This window comes from Argentina silus (assembly GCF_951799395.1).
Source record: "Argentina silus genome assembly, chromosome: 20".
NCBI classification, from domain to species: Eukaryota; Metazoa; Chordata; class Actinopteri; order Argentiniformes; family Argentinidae; genus Argentina; species Argentina silus.
Genome location: NC_139674.1, coordinates 6,116,926 through 6,137,724, shown reverse-complemented (window position 1 = coordinate 6,137,724; position 20,799 = coordinate 6,116,926). Strand labels below are relative to the sequence as shown.

Genomic DNA, 20,799 nt, shown 5'->3' with positions numbered 1-20,799 from the left:
ATGTCGACTGAGCAGAAAACCCTGAAATAACTCAATCAATCGTAAGAGTAAGGGAATAGTGTGGATGAGTGAGGTGCGGTAGGTGCAGTTTGGTGTATTTTTGGTAAGGTTTTGGTACAGTTTGGTAGGGTTTGGTACAGTTTGGTACAGTTTGGTAGGGTTTGGTAGGGTTTGGTACAGTTTGGTACAGTTTGGTAGGGTTAGGTCAAATTTTGTTCAAGTTTGGCATGACGTGGTCACGTGACCTGTCTAGCTTACCTGTGTGACGGACACGGGGGAAATGTGTAACAGTTCCCATGGTGACACCATCTCGAGCTTCATCCCTGTCCTGAGGGAGTGTTTGGGCAGGTCTGCGTGGTCCTACACACACACACACACACACACACACACACACACACACACACACACACACACACACACACATATAGGCTGTCATCACAGTATCATTACAATGTTATTACAATGTACTCAAAATTATAAAAAAAAAAAATAAAAAAAAAAAAATGATAATGATAATAATAATAATAATACTGTTATACTGATAATAAAAAAGTACAATTTTCAACTTGGGACAGGAAGTACTCAAGAGTTTGATCATATAAATCCCTTACAAGTCTGTCATGTGAGGCTGTCATGCCTCTTTCTTTACACACACACACACACACACACACACACACACACACACACACACACACACACACACACACACTATCAAGAGGCATGGGAAAGATAACAGCTTATGTAAGCTATCCTAGATATGGGCAGTGTCTGGACTGTAAATCATGTACCCATATACATATACAGAGATGTGAGTGTCTGGTCTGTAAATCATGCGGCCATGATAAGGTGTTTTGTGTTCAGTCCATGTTTGGAGCAGTTTTGACTGGGTTGATTAGGTATTGATTTATTGATTTATTGATTTATTTGATGTGTGCTAGACAACCAAGTCACCTGACATTTTGTTGTGTTATAGACTCAATTTAAAATGGGTTAAATGTTGTTGTTTTTTTTACCATCAATCTACACACAATACCCCATAATAACAAAGTGAAAACAAGTTTTTAGAAATGTTTGCAAATTCATAAAAGTGTATATCCAGAAATACCTCATTTCCATAAGTATTCAGACCCTTTTCTATGACACTCACATTTGCTCAAATGCAAAAATGTATTCAACAAGTCACTCAACAAGTTGAATTCAGTGGATAATAGTTCATGTGATTTTGGAATTAATATCTTATCATTTTTATAGTGTCTCTGGTTTGCATAGGAATCACTTTGTCATTATGGGGTATTGTGTGTGGATAGATTTTTTTTGTTGGATCCATTAAACTGAGTCTCTAACACAACATGTTGTAAAAGTGAAGTGAAATACTTTCTGAATTCAGGACTTGACTGGCTCTCGTACTGCACCAGCAAATCTATTAGAAGGGGTGAGTAGTGCCTCACTGTGTGGGTGTCTGTGTGTGTGTGTGTGGGTGTCTGTGTGGGTGTGTCTGTGTGTGTGTGTGTGTGTGTCTGTGTCTGTGTGTGTATGTGTGTGTGGGTGTCTGTGTGTGTGTGTGTGTGTGTGTGTGTGTGGGCGGGGTTCTTCCTCTGGACTCTTACTTTGAACACCTCCAAGGGTAGGGGGTTCTGCTCTGCCTCAGTCCGTACTGCTTCCAGGGCCTGTCGCCACTCGGAGGCACTCTTCAGAGCCCGCAACTCTGAACAGAGAAAGAGACAGAGTTAGAGAAAGAAACATCAAAACACACACACACACACACACGCGCACACACACACACACACACACACACACACACACACACACACACACACACGCACACGCGCACACGCACACGCACACGCACACGCACACGCACACATGCGCGCACACATGCGCGCACACACACACACACACACACACACACGCACACACACACACACATGACTCAATGTGTTGGTTTGTGAGTTTTAACTTCCTAAGAAGTGATGACTACTATGAGAACACCTCTTCTTTCCACCGAAAAACACTGTTTACCAGAGTTCATACCAATAACATTGCGCACACACACACACACACACACAAACACAAACACTTAAAGTGACAGATGAACATCCCGCGCGTACTGGCCAACTGCTGGGCCACAAAACTAATGTCCTCAGTGTCTATGTGGTTTGGTGGGCATTCTGGCACACAATACCAGCCATGCAACATACCAAAATAATACCATACTGTTATGTTCACTGATATGAGCCTATTTCACCTTCATTTATACAGGTATGTTAATGAAGAATGATTTATTATTTATTATGACGACCAGTCAATGGATTATATTGATTCTGATCAATCTTTATTCTATGAAGAGAGAGAGAGAGAGAGAGAGACACACAGACAGACAGAGAGACAGAGAGACAGAAATAGACAGAGAAAGAAAAAAGAAAGAGAGAGATAGAGAGAGAGAGAAAGAAAGAAACGCAGAAAGAGAGAGCACTATATCCTCCCTTCAGGCCAATAATCTCTCAGAGATATGGATATGAGTGTGTGTGTGTGTGGCTGCAGTGTGTGGAGAGGTAGAAGGGGCGGGGGAGGGGGAGGGAAGTCATGTGGTCTGAAGAGGGTATGATAATGAACAGTGTGAACCGCATCATTGCTCGTCATGGAGACGGGGAGGGGGGGAAACACCTAATAGCACCTACTGACGTTCATCCGCAACTCTAAAACTCTGACGACTCATAGGCGGCTTATTTGTGGGTTGGACACACTGTAGAGTGTTCACCCACTCTGCCCAGAATGAGAGAAAAATGTGCTTTGGTGATGAAATGTCACTTCCTAATGTTATAGAATACATTTTGGCAAAACAATATGATCCTTCATGTTGCGAATCGTTTGAGCAGCGTTTTTCTCGAACATATCATTAACATTTGATGATTTCGTAACTTAATACATCCGATAATAAGCACAGAGTACTGCTGACAGAGCGGTACTGCAACTTCTGAGGGTTTACACGTTGTGGTGGTTGTCTTAAAGTTGTTTCCGTGGGTCACAAAAAGCTAAATAGGGATGACATGAGCTGAATCAATGAAAAAGGCTTTGAAAATAAACTCAATGCTCCTTTCACATTTCACAAAGATACGCTTGTTTTCGCTTGAAGATGAAAAAAAGAAAAAAGAAGAAAAGATACGCTTGTTTTTGTGAGATAGTTCAATAAGAAAGTGAGTCTGTCAGGTCGCCTAAAGTGAGTTACATTAGTAGTAGCTCAGTGCTAATTAGCTGGAATGCTATTTTCCAGATCTTTTACTTTTTTTCCCTGGCCTCCATTTATTTAATCACCTTAATTTTGGCCGTCCGTCAAGGGTAAACACTCCAATAGCTTTTGACCGGACTGTGATAGAGACATGCGGTTTGAATCATTGGATCATAATTTTAGCCATTAGTCGAAAAAATGCATTTTTGATTGAACACCCCTACACACTGGCTAAGGAAAGGACAAGGACATAATCTTTTGAGAGAAGCAGCGTTGAAAGTGTGATTTAGCCTTGGGCTAAAGCTTAAACTGTGTCCGGGAATCCACCCCATAGAGTGTACAGTGCTTTGAATTTGAATGCTCTGCTATATTGGGTACAGACTACTCCCTGGACAGGAGGACTCACCTTCAGGTGGCTCCATGGGGAGGTGGTTCTCCTGTGCCCAGCCCAGTGGGCGGAGCCGCACGTCCAGGTAGAACAGCCAGGTGTCGTGGGCGTCATCGTCGCGGAGACCGACGTAGCGCAGGTGGAGCCTCCCACCGATGTTCTGGACGACCCGCGCGGCCCAGTAGAGGGAGGGGTCAGTGAGGTCGCGCACCTCCATCACCGAGCCCTCCACGATCAGATCCACCGTGTTCTTACCCCTCAGGGGCTAGAAAGAGAAAGAGAGAGAGAGAGAGAGAGAGAGAGAGAGAGAAAGAGAGGAGAAGTGTGTTAGTGGAATTCACCCTCACTATTTCGGTGAAACCCCAGCTAAGTACACAGAGCTTAATCAAGCAGAGCATCAAAACTCCCTCTCTTTCACATTGGCACACGCATATGCAAACACACACACATACATATACAAACATACAAATACAAACAACACACACACAAACACACACACACACACACACAGTGAGGCACTACTCACCCCTTCTAATAGATTTGCTGGTGCAGTACGAGAGCCAGTCAAGTCCTGAATTAGGAATTCTGTCCAGTCACTGTATTTCTCCTTGATAGCTGCAAGACAGAACAGAGAGAGAGAGAGAGAGAGAGAGAGAGAGAGAGAGAGAGAGAGAGAGAGAGAGAGAGAGAGAGAGAGAGAGAGAGAGAGAGAGAGAGACAGACAGACAGAGAGAGAGAGAGAGACAGAGAGAGTCAGCTACACAGTTGGCTACCATACAAAGCAGCACACTACTACAATATGCATTACATGCACATAACACTCTATTAGTACAATGTTGAACAACAGTGCAGCATTATGGAGCAGTTTTGCTACGCACTCACTATAGTATGAAGCAATGAAATGGGAGCGGGAAGACTGAGGTAGACACACACGCACAGACACGCACGCACGCATACACACACACACACACACACACACACAAACACATAACACACAGCAGGTGGATCTCCCTCTCCAGAGCCATTTAAATGTTCCACATAGGACATGTCTGTTGTTTATCATGTATAGTATTGATTCTACACTGACTACAAACAGACGTACATCCAGGTACTACATGTACCAATGACAAGTCAGCCAGCCTTCCCCAAAGACAAACACTACAGTATGCCTCGAGTTTACACACTGGAAAGACTGGGTACATTTGATCCAATTGGAGCGAGCTGAGGAGATTGAGTCACAGCTCAATGACTGGTGGTCTAGAGAACACCATGGGAGATTACACTACTATCTGGTAGAGAGAGACACTTCTAATGAGACAATCCCTACGGGAGTAAGCAGGGCACTTGGTACGTGAATACATTTTGATATCTACTGTATATCTTGGAGTTCCTGCCTGTTTATTAAATTGTAGCAATTAAGTAATTAGTACGTTGTACTTGTAATTCAGCATGTGGCTGCGATAGGTACAACTGCTTTGTGGACAATAACTCAAAAAAAACATTCTTTCTGTCTGGCTCAGAAGGACATTTAATGCAAATGAAAATCTGGACATCAGTTCTTCTCACATGGTCTCACAGTCATGTCCCCCGACCCCTGCATAATAATAGTGTTTTTTCCTATTTTCTTTCCACACGTGCGCGCACGCGCACACGCGCACGCGCACACGCGCACGCACACACACACACACACACACAGTGCGATGCTCCTGTTGATCTCCAGTGTGCAGAAATAGATTAACTATTTTTACAGATCCTGTCTAGATTAGTCATCAAGCCTTTTAGAATAGCCCTCAGAGCAGAATGCAGGCAGCAGGCGTTGGCATCTGAACTTCAATCTCTCACTCACTCTGCCTCCCTCCCTCCCAGTGTATAGTTACAGTAGTTTATATGTAAATAATAATCATATTTTCTTATTTCTGTGCCCCAGGCAGTAGACACACTGAGGCAAAAGCCTGACGATTTTCCACGAAACAATAACTGCATAATTTACATTGAAGAGAATCCCCTATTCTTCTCTCCCTCCTCTTTCTCCTAGCCCCCCCCCCCCCTCTCTCCCCCTGTCTTCTCCTAGCCCCCCCCCTCTCTCTCCCCCTGTCTTCTCCTATCCCCCCCCTCTCTCTCCCCCTGTCTTCTCCTAGCCTCCCTACACTGGAGACACCAAACAAATATCTATCATGCAAAGATCGCAGATTTGCATATCCTAAAGGGAGCCATTGTGTGAACATTGAAGCCTGAATCGAAAGGCTTATTTTAGATAATCAAAGCGATTATTAAAGAACAATTCTGGCAGCGATGTTTTTTGGCTGCAATTGCAGCGGTACAACAGATTCTAATCAGGACTAATGGGACCAAATTAGACTTCGTTCTCTCACTCCATGTTTATCTGCTCAATATTTCACTGGCATCTCCCTCTCCAGGGGGTCTCTTACAGTTAAACCAAATAAACCAAAACAACCCAATAACCGATTCTACAGTTTCTTTAAAAAGAGTTACTGTTTACAATCACTGTTACCTTGATGCCAGGTTGTGATTGGAAACATTTTAAGAAGAACGTGTTCTCAATAACCGACACACTAGATGAATGTAGATAACTGACAAGTACATGTGTAAATAAACAGTCGCTCTTTTAAAATGTACACACACAGAGATACTCAACAGATAGGCACCACTCTTTGGTGATAGATTTAATCATGTAGGCTAGTTTACGACTAGGGGGAAACGCCATCATGTTAACCATTAACAGTTTTATTGCTTTTTTGATGAGGAGACGGGGAGGAATAACAGCCATGCATGAAATATGAATTACCTCAGCGTTGTGTTAAGGCTAAGTGCTGTGAATTTACAGTCCCCAGGGAATGGGCTGTGTGTGTTAGGAGTGTGTGTGTGTGTGTGTGTATATGTGTGTGTCTGCGTGTGTGTGTGTGTGTGTGTGTGGAGGTGTTTATAAATGACTGCTACAATGACATGTCCAAGTGAACTTAACATAAAAAAAAATTAAAATTAAAAAATAGCCTGTCACTTAAAAGACCTAGACCCCACTTCCGGCAGCCATCTCACAAAGCTTATGAAAATGAACCAAAGCAAATGAGGATTAGACTATACAAAACCACAGACACACACAAATCTGACGGTGTCGTTAGGGAGGATGGGTCATTTGGGTATCAAATCAGTCCTTTGACTGAGTGCCTTGTGTTGGCTGAGATGTTTTGGGTTGCTGGGTGTATCCTTCCTTGTAAAGGACAGTGGCAGGTCAACAAATGCACGCACGCGTACACACACACACACACACACACACACACACACACAGCATGTGGGAAACATACAGTAAGCCCTGTCTCTGAACCTCATCTCTAGCAGGAAGGAGTGTGGTCAATGCACTATGCAAATGACCACCATGGGCTTCAAAGAGCAGCCCTGCTATCACGTGACCTGAGTGGTGATACCCTCAAAGTTCTTGACACCAATACACACACACACACACACACACACACACACACACACACACACGGTTCCTGGTTGCGTGGGATTCTGGGTTCTGGGAATGTTGTTCTAGAACGTACAGGTAGTGTGTGCCAGCCGTGTCTAGACAAGCTCTGAACGTTCACCTGCTGTCTCACAGAAAACTCTCTATCTACACAACACTACACAACACTACACAACACTGGTTGGACCAGTCACTTGTGTCAAACTTGTATGGTCATTCACACTGAAAGTGACTGACAGTTCACCTTTGTAGCGTGTGTGTTATAATGTTTTTGAGACACATAACATAATCCCTATCCCTCTCATAAGCAGAGAGAGAGAGAGAGAGAGAGAGAGAGAGAGAGATGGGGAAAGACATGCAAAAGGAGGGGTGGGCTGCAATAGTCAAACCATGAGGCAACTTCCTGTAGGCTGGCTGACAAGACAGGAAGATGTGAAGAAGATGTGAAATAGAAGAGGAGGCACAGGAACAGGAAGCAAGCATGCGGAGGTGAACCGCTGAAAAGGCGCTGGTCCATGTCAGCAACTAGCCAGGCAGGCAGGCAGGCAGGTGAGTTAGTCAGACAGACTGATAGGGCTGCTTACCTTTTCTTAGGTAAACGTTATCTGAGAAACAAAAAGAAATAAAGGTAACTGTAACAAAGAAACACACAAACACACACGCACGCGCACACACGCACACACACACACACACACTGTACGCTTGGTATAAAGCAAGTGCCTTGGTGAGATACAGTGATGAAGGGGAAAGCCTTTCATTCTTGACAGTAATCAGTCAATTAAAATGTGAATACATTTTTGGACTGAATACATCAAATACATTTCAGCTATTCTACACCAGCGGTTCCTTCTCTGAGATCCCACTGCAAACACCAGTGCTATTCATTAAGCCATAAAGACCCTTCCCCCTGAAAAAACACACACACACACACACACCCACCCAGTGTCCACCACTAATGCAAACTCGTATTAAAGATATAAACACAAATCACCTCTGTCACATCTAAATGAGCAGGCGGTGGATGAACATGATAGTACTCTAATGAGAGTGTGTGTAAGTACAGTATGTGTGTGTGTGTGTGTGTGTGTGTGTGTGTGTGTGTGTGTGTGTGTGTGTATGCCGTGTAGTAACTCCCTAATCCCTTGGGTGTAATCAAACCCACTAAACATGCATGTATGATTACAGAGACTCCAATTCATTTCCACTCTGCCAGGCTTGACGTTTAGTAATATGCTGCGTGTATTAGTGTCAGAGGAAACGAGACCACAATGGTTCACACCTCTGTCAACACTCACACACAGGCCTGTGAGACCACCATAAAACACCACGCCTTGTAAAAAAAAATGTTTTTGGAAAGAACAAAACATGTGAATGAAAAAAAGGGTTGAGCTCATCCCTAAAGGCGACATCATCCCGGTTCAGGTAAAAAAAAAAAAGCACATTCAGGTGGTCTCCATAACAACAGAAGCTCACACGACCATCACGAGAGCAATTTTCATGCCAAAAAACATGGATGGTGCAATGAGTGTGGTTCAGAGTGACTCACTGGTCTCTGGGAGAGATTGTCTAGTGTGAAAAAGCCTTTTCTGTAATGGCAGCTGCCACGGTGGCTGCAGTTGTGATGGGACAGGGAGGCAGAGTGCAATATGTGTGCCGCTGAAATATAGATAGCATTTCTTTCTGGCAAACGTGGGGAGAGGGTAAAAGATTGAGACCAGGGATGATGCCATGTTAGCTAAAGCAGAGATCTTTGAACCTTGTGGATAAAGATGACTCCCTTATTTACCATGACTAATAATCCAGTACACAAGTCCTCATTGAGTTGGTGGGTGTGTGTGTGTGTGTGTGTGTGTGTGTGTGTGTGTGTGTGTGTGTGTGTGTGTGGTGCATTCACGCACATGCATGTTGTCAATTACATGGCTACGACCACATGGTTGTCTAACCTGTTTGTTGACTTTAATTAAAATTGCATTATCCACCTGAGTAGCTGCTACTGTGTGTCTGTATGGGCAAGTCTGGTATGACTGAACAGTCAGTTAATATGTGTTGCTGTCAGAATAAGCCCACTCTTACTGAGTCAGATAGGCTGAGGTAGTGTCATTAAAAGCTCTGTGTGTCTTGGGACGGGCTGCATTGTGCATCAGTGGGGATGCCTGTTTGGCTAGATCCATTCAATGTGTCTACATGGATATGTTGTACTGGGTTTCCACAACATACAAGACTTTTACATGAGGAATTTCGGTGTAAAGGGTGTGTTAAGTCGAAAACCACAGGTAAAGGTGAATGTGTGTGTGTGTGTGTGTGTGTTCAGGAATAACAACATAGGTCCAGTAGTTGTGTGTGTGTGCATGCATGCGTGTGTGTGTGTGTGTGTGTGTGTGTGTGTGCGTGCATGCGTATATGCGCTCATGCTTACACATTCTTGTGTTCCTAGGTGTGCACTTACCTTCAGGGGGCATGAGGGTCTTGTGGTTCTGGGAGCACCAGCCCACCGGGTGCAGCTGGGCCGTCATGATGTCACACCAGAAGTCGGCCTTGCGGTCGTCCCCGTAGCCGCTGAAGCGCAGCAGCAGCAGCTGACCACAGGTGGTGATGATGGTGGCCACCCAGTAGGTGTCCGGGTTGCTCTTGTTGGCCACCTCGAGCTTCATCCCCGGCTGGAAGCTGCTCTGCAGGCTGATCTCGACCTAAGAGGGCCAATCAGAGAGCGCCATGTCACACAGAGGCCCGCCCTTTTCTGTTATTGACAGCTCAGGAGGTTAGCTTGATGATGGAGGCTGAGATTTGCACTTTAAGAATAAAGGACGCAGCTCCCACCGGTCTAAGTGCATTCTCAGCCTATAGCGAACTGGGTCAATCAATCGCACCTACGTGGAAGTGGTACTGAGTTCTTAAGTGAACGACGTCACAGGCCTACATGCAACAAATAAATCACTGGGCCCTAAAGCACAGGGTGGTGAGTCATTGAGAGAGCAGCTAGAGAGAGAGAGAGAGAGAGAGAGAGGGAGAGAGAGAGAGAGACCGATCACATCCCCACAGGGCCAGTATCTCTAAATGAAACCAGGAAACAGAGAATGTGGCACAATGTAATGCATTTTCAACCATAGCTACAGGCTACAACACAAAAACATGCATCTAAAACCTACTACATAATACACAGAGGGGTGTTCAGATACACACGCACACACACGCACGCACACACACACGCACACACACACGCACACACACACGCACACGCACATAGCCTGTGTCGCTGGAAAAAAACAACATCTTAGAACTAACAACAATGCAAATGGCCTCATGACTTCCTGCTAGCTAAAACAATGGAAATGTGCTTTATCACACTGGATAGGTTATGTAAGAGGGCTAGAGGCAGACTACACAGCACACTGCCCTCGTGTGCGTGTGTTTGTGTGTGTGTGTGTGTCTGTGTGTGTGTGTGTGTGTGTGTGCGTTTGCACATGCATGTGTAAGTGTGTGTGTGTGTGTGTATGTGTGTGTGCAGATGCATGTGTGTGTGTGTGTGTGCGTGTGCGTGTGCGTGTGTGTGTGTGTGCGTGTGTGTGCGTGCGTGTGATTGCTTCCCATAGAGGGCCCATATCAATTTTCCCGGGCTCCCCTGAGAGATGGATGAGCTGGGGAGCAATAATGCACTTTGCAGAATCATATGTTCATGCTCTGTTTCTCAGTGACTCCAGTCACCAACGGCAGATGACCTCCCCAACCAGCAACAAACACACTCCAATTAAAATCACATCATCTCCCTTGTTTGTCCAACAGACACAATCACATCAGTCAGTTAAGATCCAATAAAACGTCGCGAAACGGGCGTCTACACTGTATTTGGCTGTCAAATGAATTATGCATGATTACTGTAGCATTCCATATAAGCCTGCAGCTGTGTGTGAAGGGCCTCGTGAAGACACACAGCTGTTCTATCAGGCTTCAGTATAACTGACATTCTAGCGAGGACGGCTGGGGAGAGGTGTCAAATACGCCGTCCTCTCAAGTGCTGGCACCTGTCAAAATACCGTATCCCACCGAAATATAATTCAATAAGTGCACCGTCATGCATGGCGACTCTTAAAGTATCAAATACGTGGGTCCTTTTGGGTCCACTTTGCCACACCTCCCATGGATCATGCTTAGCGGTCGACGCGCTCATGCTGAGAGCCATTGCGTGTGCAGGGCTCGGAGCCAGAGCGACCGGTTTGCTGTGGGTTGGGTCCGTGCCAAGTACAATGCCATGGTAATTATGTGCGAGTGTGTTTTTTTCTCACATGTGGGTTTGTGTGAACAGAAGAAACAATTAAAAAGCAAGTCATCTCTGGTATTTCACTGTGTGTGTGTGTGTGTGTGTGTGTGTGATGTAACAGTCAATAACAGGCTTGTGTAACTTGGCATGTGTAACGGTGACTATGATCTTTTTTTTATTTTTTTTTATTTTCTTTTATAAATATGTTTTTAGGGCATTTCTGCTTTATTGGGATAGAGACAGTAGAGAGTGACGGATGGGAGAGAGAGAGGAGGGATGACATGCAAGATATGTCGAGGGTATAATGGCAAAAAAATGTATTTGTACTATTTTGCTTAAGTCTTGAAGAAATGTGTTGTGACCCAATGTACTTTGTTATTTTCCATTATGTGACTGAGGAAGAACCAAAACCGACTGCTCCTTCTCTCATACAATAGACAGTATGTGACCTTGGAACACTCCTAACTGCAGGCTGAGACATTGTAATAGTGGCTCACAACACCTACGCTTGTTTCCCAGCTTCTTTATCATCAAACAGGTGCAAGATATGTTTACCCCTAGACCTATGACGTATGAGCATTGGAGTTAAGGACGGTCCTCTCCTCAGCCACAGCATCAGTATCTGAATCCACACTGTTGGTGAAGGAATGCTGATCCGGCCGTAAGCAGAATTGGTTAAACTTTGCATATGCATTAAAACTCTCAACTGAGACCAAACATCTTTTATTGTTGTTCACTGAAAGATTTCCAACACAAGGGTCGGAATCGAACCAGGAACCTTGCGATTACGTGGTATGCGCATTAGTGTGCTACGCCACTAAGCGCCCCCGTGACTATGATCTTTAGCAGGTGAGTCATATCTATTATTATTATTATTATGGTTATGAGTCAGCGTTATGCGAAACGGCATTAGCTAAGGGATCTGCTCACTCAAACACCTGGGTAAAGGATTTGTATCCACACTGCTGATTAAATAACGCAATTACCGGGATATATCTGGGATATTCAATGAATGTGTAGGATCATGTCTGTCCACTCACATGTTTAAATGCTGTGTGGGGGGCGGCGGACGCTCCCGTCTCCTCCAAGTGCTCCTCCCAGCTGAAGTCTGCCTCTTCCTCCACGGAATCAGCATCTGGTTGGAGGGAAACACCGTCAATCTCCACGACCACCGTTAATCGAATGACTTGTTACACGGCATGAACACCAAAGTCACCATGAGAAACTACAAACATTACAGCTGCACCCCCGTTATAACGCATGATAACACATAGAAAATACCAATACAATTGCAATTAGATATTTAGGTAATTTTCTCAGGACATAAAATCTTGTTTTATTTCGTCATCTCTTCCAGGAAAGGAAATAACGTTGTTGTCTTCCTTTTTGGAATCCAAAATAGGTCATTTGATAGTATCCTTCCTTTTGTGACTGTGTGTGTGTGTGTGTGTGTGTCTCTCTCTCTCTCTCTCTCTCTCCCTCTCTTTCTTTCTCTCTCTCTGTGTGGTTCCTGCTGTGTGGTTTTTCCTCCCCAGGCAGTGTCTCGGGGGACTCTCCAGAGTGAATGCTGTGGGACTTAACCTGTTCTAATGAGAGAGGAGAGGAGCCTGTTGTGAAAGCTGGGGGGGTTTTCTCAATAGAATCTGGTAGACTCTGCTCCTCTACCTTCTAATGTTACACAGATTGGTGGTGTGGTGGTTTTAAATAATACCCCCCTTCCAAGATCATGACATCATACCTCCCACTGTTAAACTCCACCTGACTCAAAAGGGTCTTGGACATGTAATTAAAGCTTTTATGCAAAGAATGCACATCTTCCTGTAAAGGAGAATAAACCATTTCAAGGAAATGTTTTTTTTTTTCTTTTCCTTTTTTCTTCCTCTTCAAATGAGACGGGTGAAGCGTTCCTGTTCTGTTTTATGTCTTTGATCCAACTTCGATTTTTCCTATCAGTGTTCACTGATAAGGAGCACCGTGGATGGCCGAACAGGGAAGTGAACACTGGACAAGACACGAGACATCCTCACCTGAGTGCACCTGTTCTCCTTTCCCATTGGTCGGGCTGTGGGATTTCCCCACAGAGAGGGCCAATGGCCTGTCCTGTAAGTGGGACTGCATCCCGCTCTCTCTCTTTTTCTCTCGCTCTCTCTTTCTCTTCCTTGTGACCTTTACCCTTTGTCGACTCCTCTGTCTTCAGTACATCTCCCTCAGACCTCCAACCTATCACAGAGAGGGGGTGTGTGGGGGGTGGGGGGTGGGGCAGTACAGGGTGTTGAGCAATTTAAATCAATATCATGACAGGCCTTATCCAAAGAACTATCCAAATACCAATGATCAATGAAACGTGTTTCTTTCTTATGAGTTCAGGTGACTGCCAATGGCCCCTGGTCCTAGCATAGATTTTTTTTTTTCTTCTTATGATGGCTGACGGATAGATGATTCATCTACTTTAGACAAATGTACTTGTTGTAAGTCGCTTTGGATAAAGGCGCCTGCTAAATGTCAAATATTTAAATGTAAAAGCGTTCCAGTTCTACAGCTTTGAAGATGAATGTCTGCTCTATGAAGTCTAACTATATGCCTCGCAGTGTGTATGTGTATGTGTGTGTGTGTGTGTGTGTGTGTGTGAGAGAGAACAGTGTGTCACTGCTGCTAGGGATTTGCATACCTCAGCACAGCACTAGGCGAAAACCAATCACACTGCGCTCTGTTTAAATAAGGTAGAGGGATAGGAATGACCGTCATAATCCCACCACACACTATGATCACTATTACAGAAACCATAAAAACAAAGACATTCAAGTCTGATTTAATATCTCATTCATCTTCATCTCAATAACAATCATACCGTACAATCATACCGAAGTAAGGACATTTCTGTAATAAGAAGGAAAATAATATACAATACATACAATAAAACATGTCAAAACAAGACATACAAATGAATATTTTCCAATGGCTTTTCTCTTGACTCTGCCTGGCCATGCAGTGATATCAACTGGGCTTCAGGATGAGTGTCATTTGTCTCAGCCTCCGCAATGACTCACTCTAACTAACACCCACTTTCAACAACCTCTCAATTAACACTGAGGCTAAGCACAGACACACTACCACTGGTGATGGCCTTCAATCACACACACTCACAATAACCTACTGGACGACAACAGCTCTCAGCCGATAGGCTACCACAATCATTTGCCTAAACATTTACATCTTGATTCAGAAGCGCTGAGGCTATGTTCTCACGTTGTGTTCATCTCTTTGTAAACGCTCAGTTTGGATGTGACATGGAGGAATGTCAAGAAGGCTAATGCGTGTAGCCTACCACAGCTTCTTCACTAGCATGACTGTGTCTTTTCACTGCTTGTATTGTTGCTTCACTTGCCTGAATGCCCCCCTCCTCTCACACACCTCCCATTGCGTAAACAACTAGCTAAGCTAATTTGACTCACATGATACAGTCCCTTACCCCTCTCCCCTCTCTGTGTATAGCCCTAATGTTCAGGGACTTAAACACACCGCCATTTCCATGGTTTTAGTCCACAAACTATCAGTGACTAATAGTCCACAGTGTTCATTTAAGAACCCAAAAAAACAAAGCATATAAATGGAATCAAAATGAGTGGAGAACACTTGTACAATTCATAGGGCCTGGTCACAATCACAAAGACATGGGTTCATGTTCATAGGATAAAGAGAACATGACACTCTAAATTAAATAGTTGTTCACTGTGATTCAGATCCATCAAGTTAAACCAGTGACCAATCTGGAGCAGCGGTGTTTTTATTTTCAATAAATGAGATTAGGTTATTGACACCGCTGCAATTCAAATTGACCAATCAGATTGGGTGACCCAAACATCCCATTGAATGTCATATTTCTACTTATTCCACACATTTGGTCACCTTTTTTTAAATTGAATACGAGTCCATCATCACCGACAAAGTCTAGTCTGAGGAGTTCCTAAAGAGGTCCAAGGAGTACCATGGAGCATCCCAGATTGGGTTCAAGGGATTAGCCTGACCTGTACGCTAATCCCCAACTCAGCCCGTTTCTGCCCTGAGCCTCAGATTGAGGAGGGCTGTTATTGATTAACCCTGATGAGCCAGTTGGCATCACACACTGCACTGTCCTCCGGTCAGCCTTTCCCTAAATCCCAACCTCCAGAAGATTTACATGAGGAATTAAGAGATTAAAAAAACACTATTTAGCTGGCGTTTTCTGTTCTGATCATCTTTATATCTGTTTTTAGGAATCATAACAATTCAGAAAATGACACACTCGGACTGTTAATGGTAAGAAAGGGACCACATTTCCCCACCTGCCTGTTTTATACCTAATTCAAAAATTTTCTAAGTTATATCAAAAGTTGTTCGTGACAAATGAAACAGAAAAGTCAAATGACACATCTTTTCTCTCAGTGTGTTCCTCTGAAAATTCCCTGATTAAAACTCTCCTAAAATCAGCTGACTGAGACATTTCAAAGTGCAAACAACAGCGGCCCCAGGCAGGCCACAGCAACACGGGCCATGATGGGAAAACTATACACTACATCAGCAGCTTCAGGCAACTCCCTCAGCATCAAGCCATTGCGCAAACAACATCACACCAGAAGGGAAACGTGATTAGTTATTTATAACCTTAAGTGTTGTCAGAAACAGGCCTTTTGGTTTACAACAAGACGGTATTTGCTAAATTCTTCCTGTTGTGTATAGTTGTTGGCCTATGACACAGTGACATATGCTCTCGTTATTTCTCCAAAGCTTGCTATACTCCTTAAACGGGTCAAATGGGATAAAAGCGAATGATGATTCATAGGCTACTTCACCGATGGCTCTCGGCGAGGAAACGAATTTGGCAATTACCGGTAGGTTTTCGTCCGCTCGCTCTCTCTCGCTCTCTCTCTGTTCAGCTCTTTAAACATTCACACAGGGGAATTTGCATACAATGAAAACGTGTTATCAATAAATGATCCCATGATAAAAAAGGAGCGCGTCAATTAAGTAATCAACAACCGTAGATTAGTATCTTTTATCATGTTCAATTTTAACCCAGTGGACACTTCATGGGTTTTTGCTGTGAAGAGGCAGCCTATTCTTCTCCCATGATGTTGCTTCCATCTACGCAACAGTATCAGTATGAAACGCAGCCCCAAAAGGATCTGGTTCAGGCAAAAAGCAGTCCAAATACATGATTAATTCAATGCACATTTACGAATCACTGTTCAGTTCCTAACATGGCTTTGTTGTTTCTGTTCATTATGAAGCCGAATTTAATCCCGAAGAGGAATCCTCTGGAATAATGCAAGGCTAAACCCCGGATTTGCAGACCGCCCGCAAAAAAATAAATAATTAAATGGATACGCGCGGTTTAACCCAATTATCAACTTCATTATATAAATTTGGCATAACGTAGCAGTGGAAAATGGCATTCTGTAATTTTACAATCATCAAGAGTTTAAACCCTATAATGAATAAGTATAGACTGATAAATAACCGTTCATCAGGCCGCTTTCAGACCACCAAATTTAGATCAAAATAGCATATATCTAAACTGCGAATGTTGATAAAAGTGAAACAGGAAATGTAGCTACTGTGCCTTTGTGGGATACGGGTGTAGCCGACGTTCTGTCAGTGCACACCACTGCCTGTCATTTGTATTTGGCTCTCCGCTAATGTACTTTGCACACTCAAAAGTATTGCAGCGGAAAAAAACTTGAACGGTGCTGTTAAACGCTCACTTTCAATTTAATTCATTAGAGCTCGTTTATGTTCATCAAAAGAAACAGAAACTGGACTGGTAACTACAGTCATTTTATTTTTTCCTCATTCAAAGATTTTACATGCAGTTTTTACACACCATAACCCGCCATGTTGAAAGTGGTTTGACATTTTGGCAATGCCCGGTATTTTCCGATGACTTTGCGCACCTATGTGTGGAAAAACACATGGCACACCTACAATAAACTGAAAATAAGAAAATTCATATCGAACTCAGGGGCGTGAACTTTGTCTTGTCAGCTAAATATAATTTCATCGTATTGAATAGAAAGTAGCCGAGACATTTGGGTGGAATTACATTTTGGCAGGCTATTTGAAATGTATTTTTCCATACAGAAGGCAAGGCATTAGAACACATGTTTATGTAACCAATATTTTTCTGTGTTAACAGATGCATAATATCTAAGAAAAAACAATGACACTAACGACGTTATCGAAAGTGCCACGAAGCGACGTTCTCACCGCATGTGAAAGCTATAATTACGCACGTAAAACACTTTGAACAACTTGGCTCATGAATGCGCCAGTATTTCTGTTTCTAGAGAAACAGCCTCGGAGCACTTTAAGGTTTTAGCCTGGAAAAAAACCTCTCTCGGTGCTTAATTTCGTCGAGAAAACGACGACTCTGAATTCTGAGCCCACATAAATACTTAAAGAAACATCGACCTGTCACCTGTCCTACCTTGATGAAGTTTTTTTCCCGTCAAATTTGCGAGGGTTTTTCGTTCTGCGGAAGCAAGCGAGCGACGTCTTTCAGCTGCTGCACTCAGCCAAATCCCCGTTCCAATATGGCATCCTACATCTGCGCATGTCCAAAAATCTTCAGATTATTTTCAAGCCAACTCCTTCATTGACCTTTAGTGCAGTTGCAAAATTTGTTCTAGCCAATTATAAATAGAATGCTGAAGTCCCCACCCCCATGTTCTGGGTCTTTCATGACCGAAGACACATGGAAATGTGTAGCCAACACAATGTTCAACTACACGTTCACCATTCTCATTCTTGACTCCAAATTGTTATTATTTTTATGATGGGATATTTTCAAATACATTACTTTCAATATTGTCAAGAGCTTTTCTTAGCTTATAGTCTACTTGTGTTACATAGTTGTAACTACATAGTTGACCTAAATCTAATGTTTTATAGGCTACAGCTTAATATGTCCGATATTTGTAAACCCCGATGTTTCCGTCTGATCAAACGTTGCGTCTAATATGTTGGCAAACATATAGCTATACACATTTTTGCAGGAAGGACTTTCCTTTGGACGTATCAAGCCGTTTGCGTAGAAATATGCAATACAACTTAAATATCCAACTCAAATGTTTAGCATGCAATGGTGACTCTCAATCTCGTCTTGGTTTTGTATGTTGCCTTGAGTACGCATGAATGTCCAAACGACCTCATTGATGGATTGTCACAGCAAGACTACATCATATGGAGATAAACTGTAATGATATTGATAAAAATAGCCAATGCACACATTTCTGTCTGTCAACCACGGTCCTATAGAAGGCAGACGGAGCAGTTTCGACCAATCACTCTCTCAGTAGGTCGAACGTTTAAATCACCTCACACCTCACTCTAACCATAATAATGTATGTAATATTTCCTGCTGTTGAATTGAATCAAAGATTAGCCTATCCGATTACATTTTAGAGTTATTACTTATGCCATTGATCTTAATACCATTGTTTTACCCCATATAATACACAGTAACCCTCATCTTAAGTTGCATTGTTCCGTTGTGTATGTGTTTGTTGATGGTTTGTGAACAGCAACAGTTTAAAACTATTTAGGCCTATATTTAAACCACAACATATCTCATGATCTGTCTGTCAGTTTGTATCCATTATCTATTAATGTGAGATTGGTTACAGTTCCCCTCTCCAATCCCTCATCTTAAGTGGCAGGCTGTTCAAAGAAAAATACATTAGCCCCAGATTCTTGTTTCGATGATACCCTAATGATTTATCAAACCAATGTTTAGGTTGCAAGCTTCAGTAGCCAGGGTTCCTGAAGAGTGAGGCTCTTCATTCATGAAATATGTAGGATATACACCATTCACATTATCTTCATACTTACTACTGAGTATAGGAGCTAGACATTGGACTCACACAAAAAACCCAAAGACAAATGTTTCTCTTTAATACTTGTAATGAGATGACAACTTTCAAGTCCACTTGACAAACAGCAATTAAAAACCTTTTAAAAGCATCTCGTACCAAAGTCAATACTCTCCTCTAGTGGCAGAGCGTGTGTAGACGCCACTTAGTAGGCCTATTGAAATGGGAGTAGCCGTATGTGAGGGAAAAAGTAGCCTTTATAACTAGCAATCCTCTTGAACTCATCAAACCTGTCATCCTAAAAATATTGGTCAAACAGTAGGCCTAGGCATAGGTGAAGGCCTACATTTCAAAGTTAACAGTACAGTAGCCTACCCGTAGACACCAGTGTCTAGATCTAAAATGCTGTTTTAGTGTTTAATATGCTTTATGCCTCTGCAAAGCCATGGACCTGTTGGTGTTGAAAATTAGAAAAACTCCGAAATATCATGAGCTTTAAACATTGTGCCCAAAGCAAGAGAAATTGCAATTATTAACACATAATACCCGTGTGATAGCCTACTTTCTGTTATAAGACAACGGCTCTCATATAAGAACGGGACAAGGGCACTGACATGTCACCGACATCGAATAGGCTATATGGGTCCAATACTGGGCTCCAAGCAGTAAACAAATGGTCCATCCCCGGTCCATCCCGCGGTGACCCTGGAGGGAGGTGTTCGTGTGAACTTGGTAGGGAGGAGGTAGGCTACTGGTAACAGATGGTAGGAGGCGCGCGGGTTTAATCTGCCAGAGAAGAGGCTCGGGAGAACGGATTATCCCCCACGTGCGGCGCATGCACAGGCCCCTACCCTTCCACTGTCTGTGTGCCAGTCGGAGGAACAGTGATATTTTTGTATCTACAGAGAAATCAATGAACTGAGGAAAAATATCCCTTTCGGACAGTTTGCAGTAATGCCCCATGTCCCCTTAATTATATTGGAGTTTATGCATGCTTGAGCTCTTCTGTAAAGGTACACCCATATATATTATCAATGCACACATACGCACAACCTACCTGATCTAGATTTAAAGACTTTCATTTGGTAGATTTATCTCTAAGAACGCGTTGTTTTCTCTCCTGGAAATGGGGCCCGTCACGTGGTTGTTACAGCAGAAGATTTATAGGCCTTATATTGATTAGCCTACCACATGACCCTCATCACAAAATAGACAAAACTCTGACTCATTCAACTAAGACCCTACATAGCCTAATTACTTCCCAGGACTATATCATTTGGTCACAGATGACAGTCTCATATCAATTGGACATTTGCGCCCCGCTGTGGGGACACGGGAGCGCATGGGGATGAGTCTGACACACACAGAAGGAACAAAGAGCGCTGTTTTCACCCCGATCGAAGGAATCTATCAGCAGGAGGTGACGTCAGAATCCTCCACATTGCCGTGTTTTGTTTTTAAGAAACATGAATGGGACAGAAAATTCAACCCCCGTCCCCGCTGAAGTGTCAGTTAAGAATTATCAACTGCTTTAAATACTTTTTCTATTAAATTTGCGAAAGACATTGTGCAGCGACGCTATATGGCAAATTGTGTTTG

At 43.2% G+C, this 20,799-nt stretch overlaps 1 protein-coding gene across 3 annotated transcripts in view; it reads right to left on the bottom strand.

Annotated features, from left to right (window-relative positions):
- sfmbt2 (Scm like with four mbt domains 2) overlaps positions 1–17,899 on the bottom strand; it is a 26,029-nt gene extending 8,130 nt beyond the window's left edge. Inside the window, exons 1-9 of one of the 3 annotated variants that reach the window (XM_083692243.1) lie at positions 17,817–17,899; positions 13,381–13,573; positions 12,394–12,488; positions 9,545–9,785; positions 7,683–7,703; positions 4,141–4,229; positions 3,633–3,879; positions 1,608–1,705; positions 259–360 (exon numbers count right to left, since the gene is read on the bottom strand). In XM_083692243.1, the coding sequence (XP_083548369.1) occupies positions 259–360; positions 1,608–1,705; positions 3,633–3,879; positions 4,141–4,229; positions 7,683–7,703; positions 9,545–9,785; positions 12,394–12,488; positions 13,381–13,471 (984 nt within the window). In that variant the 5' untranslated portion in view covers positions 13,472–13,573; positions 17,817–17,899. Of the gene's footprint in view, positions 1–258; positions 361–1,607; positions 1,706–3,632; positions 3,880–4,140; positions 4,230–7,682; positions 7,704–9,544; positions 9,786–12,393; positions 12,489–13,380; positions 13,574–14,021; positions 14,100–17,816 lie in introns of those variants that run through there. The other 2 variants (XM_083692244.1, XM_083692245.1) reach the window with 2 other exon arrangements.
- Positions 17,900–20,799: the final 2,900 nt, after the last annotated feature.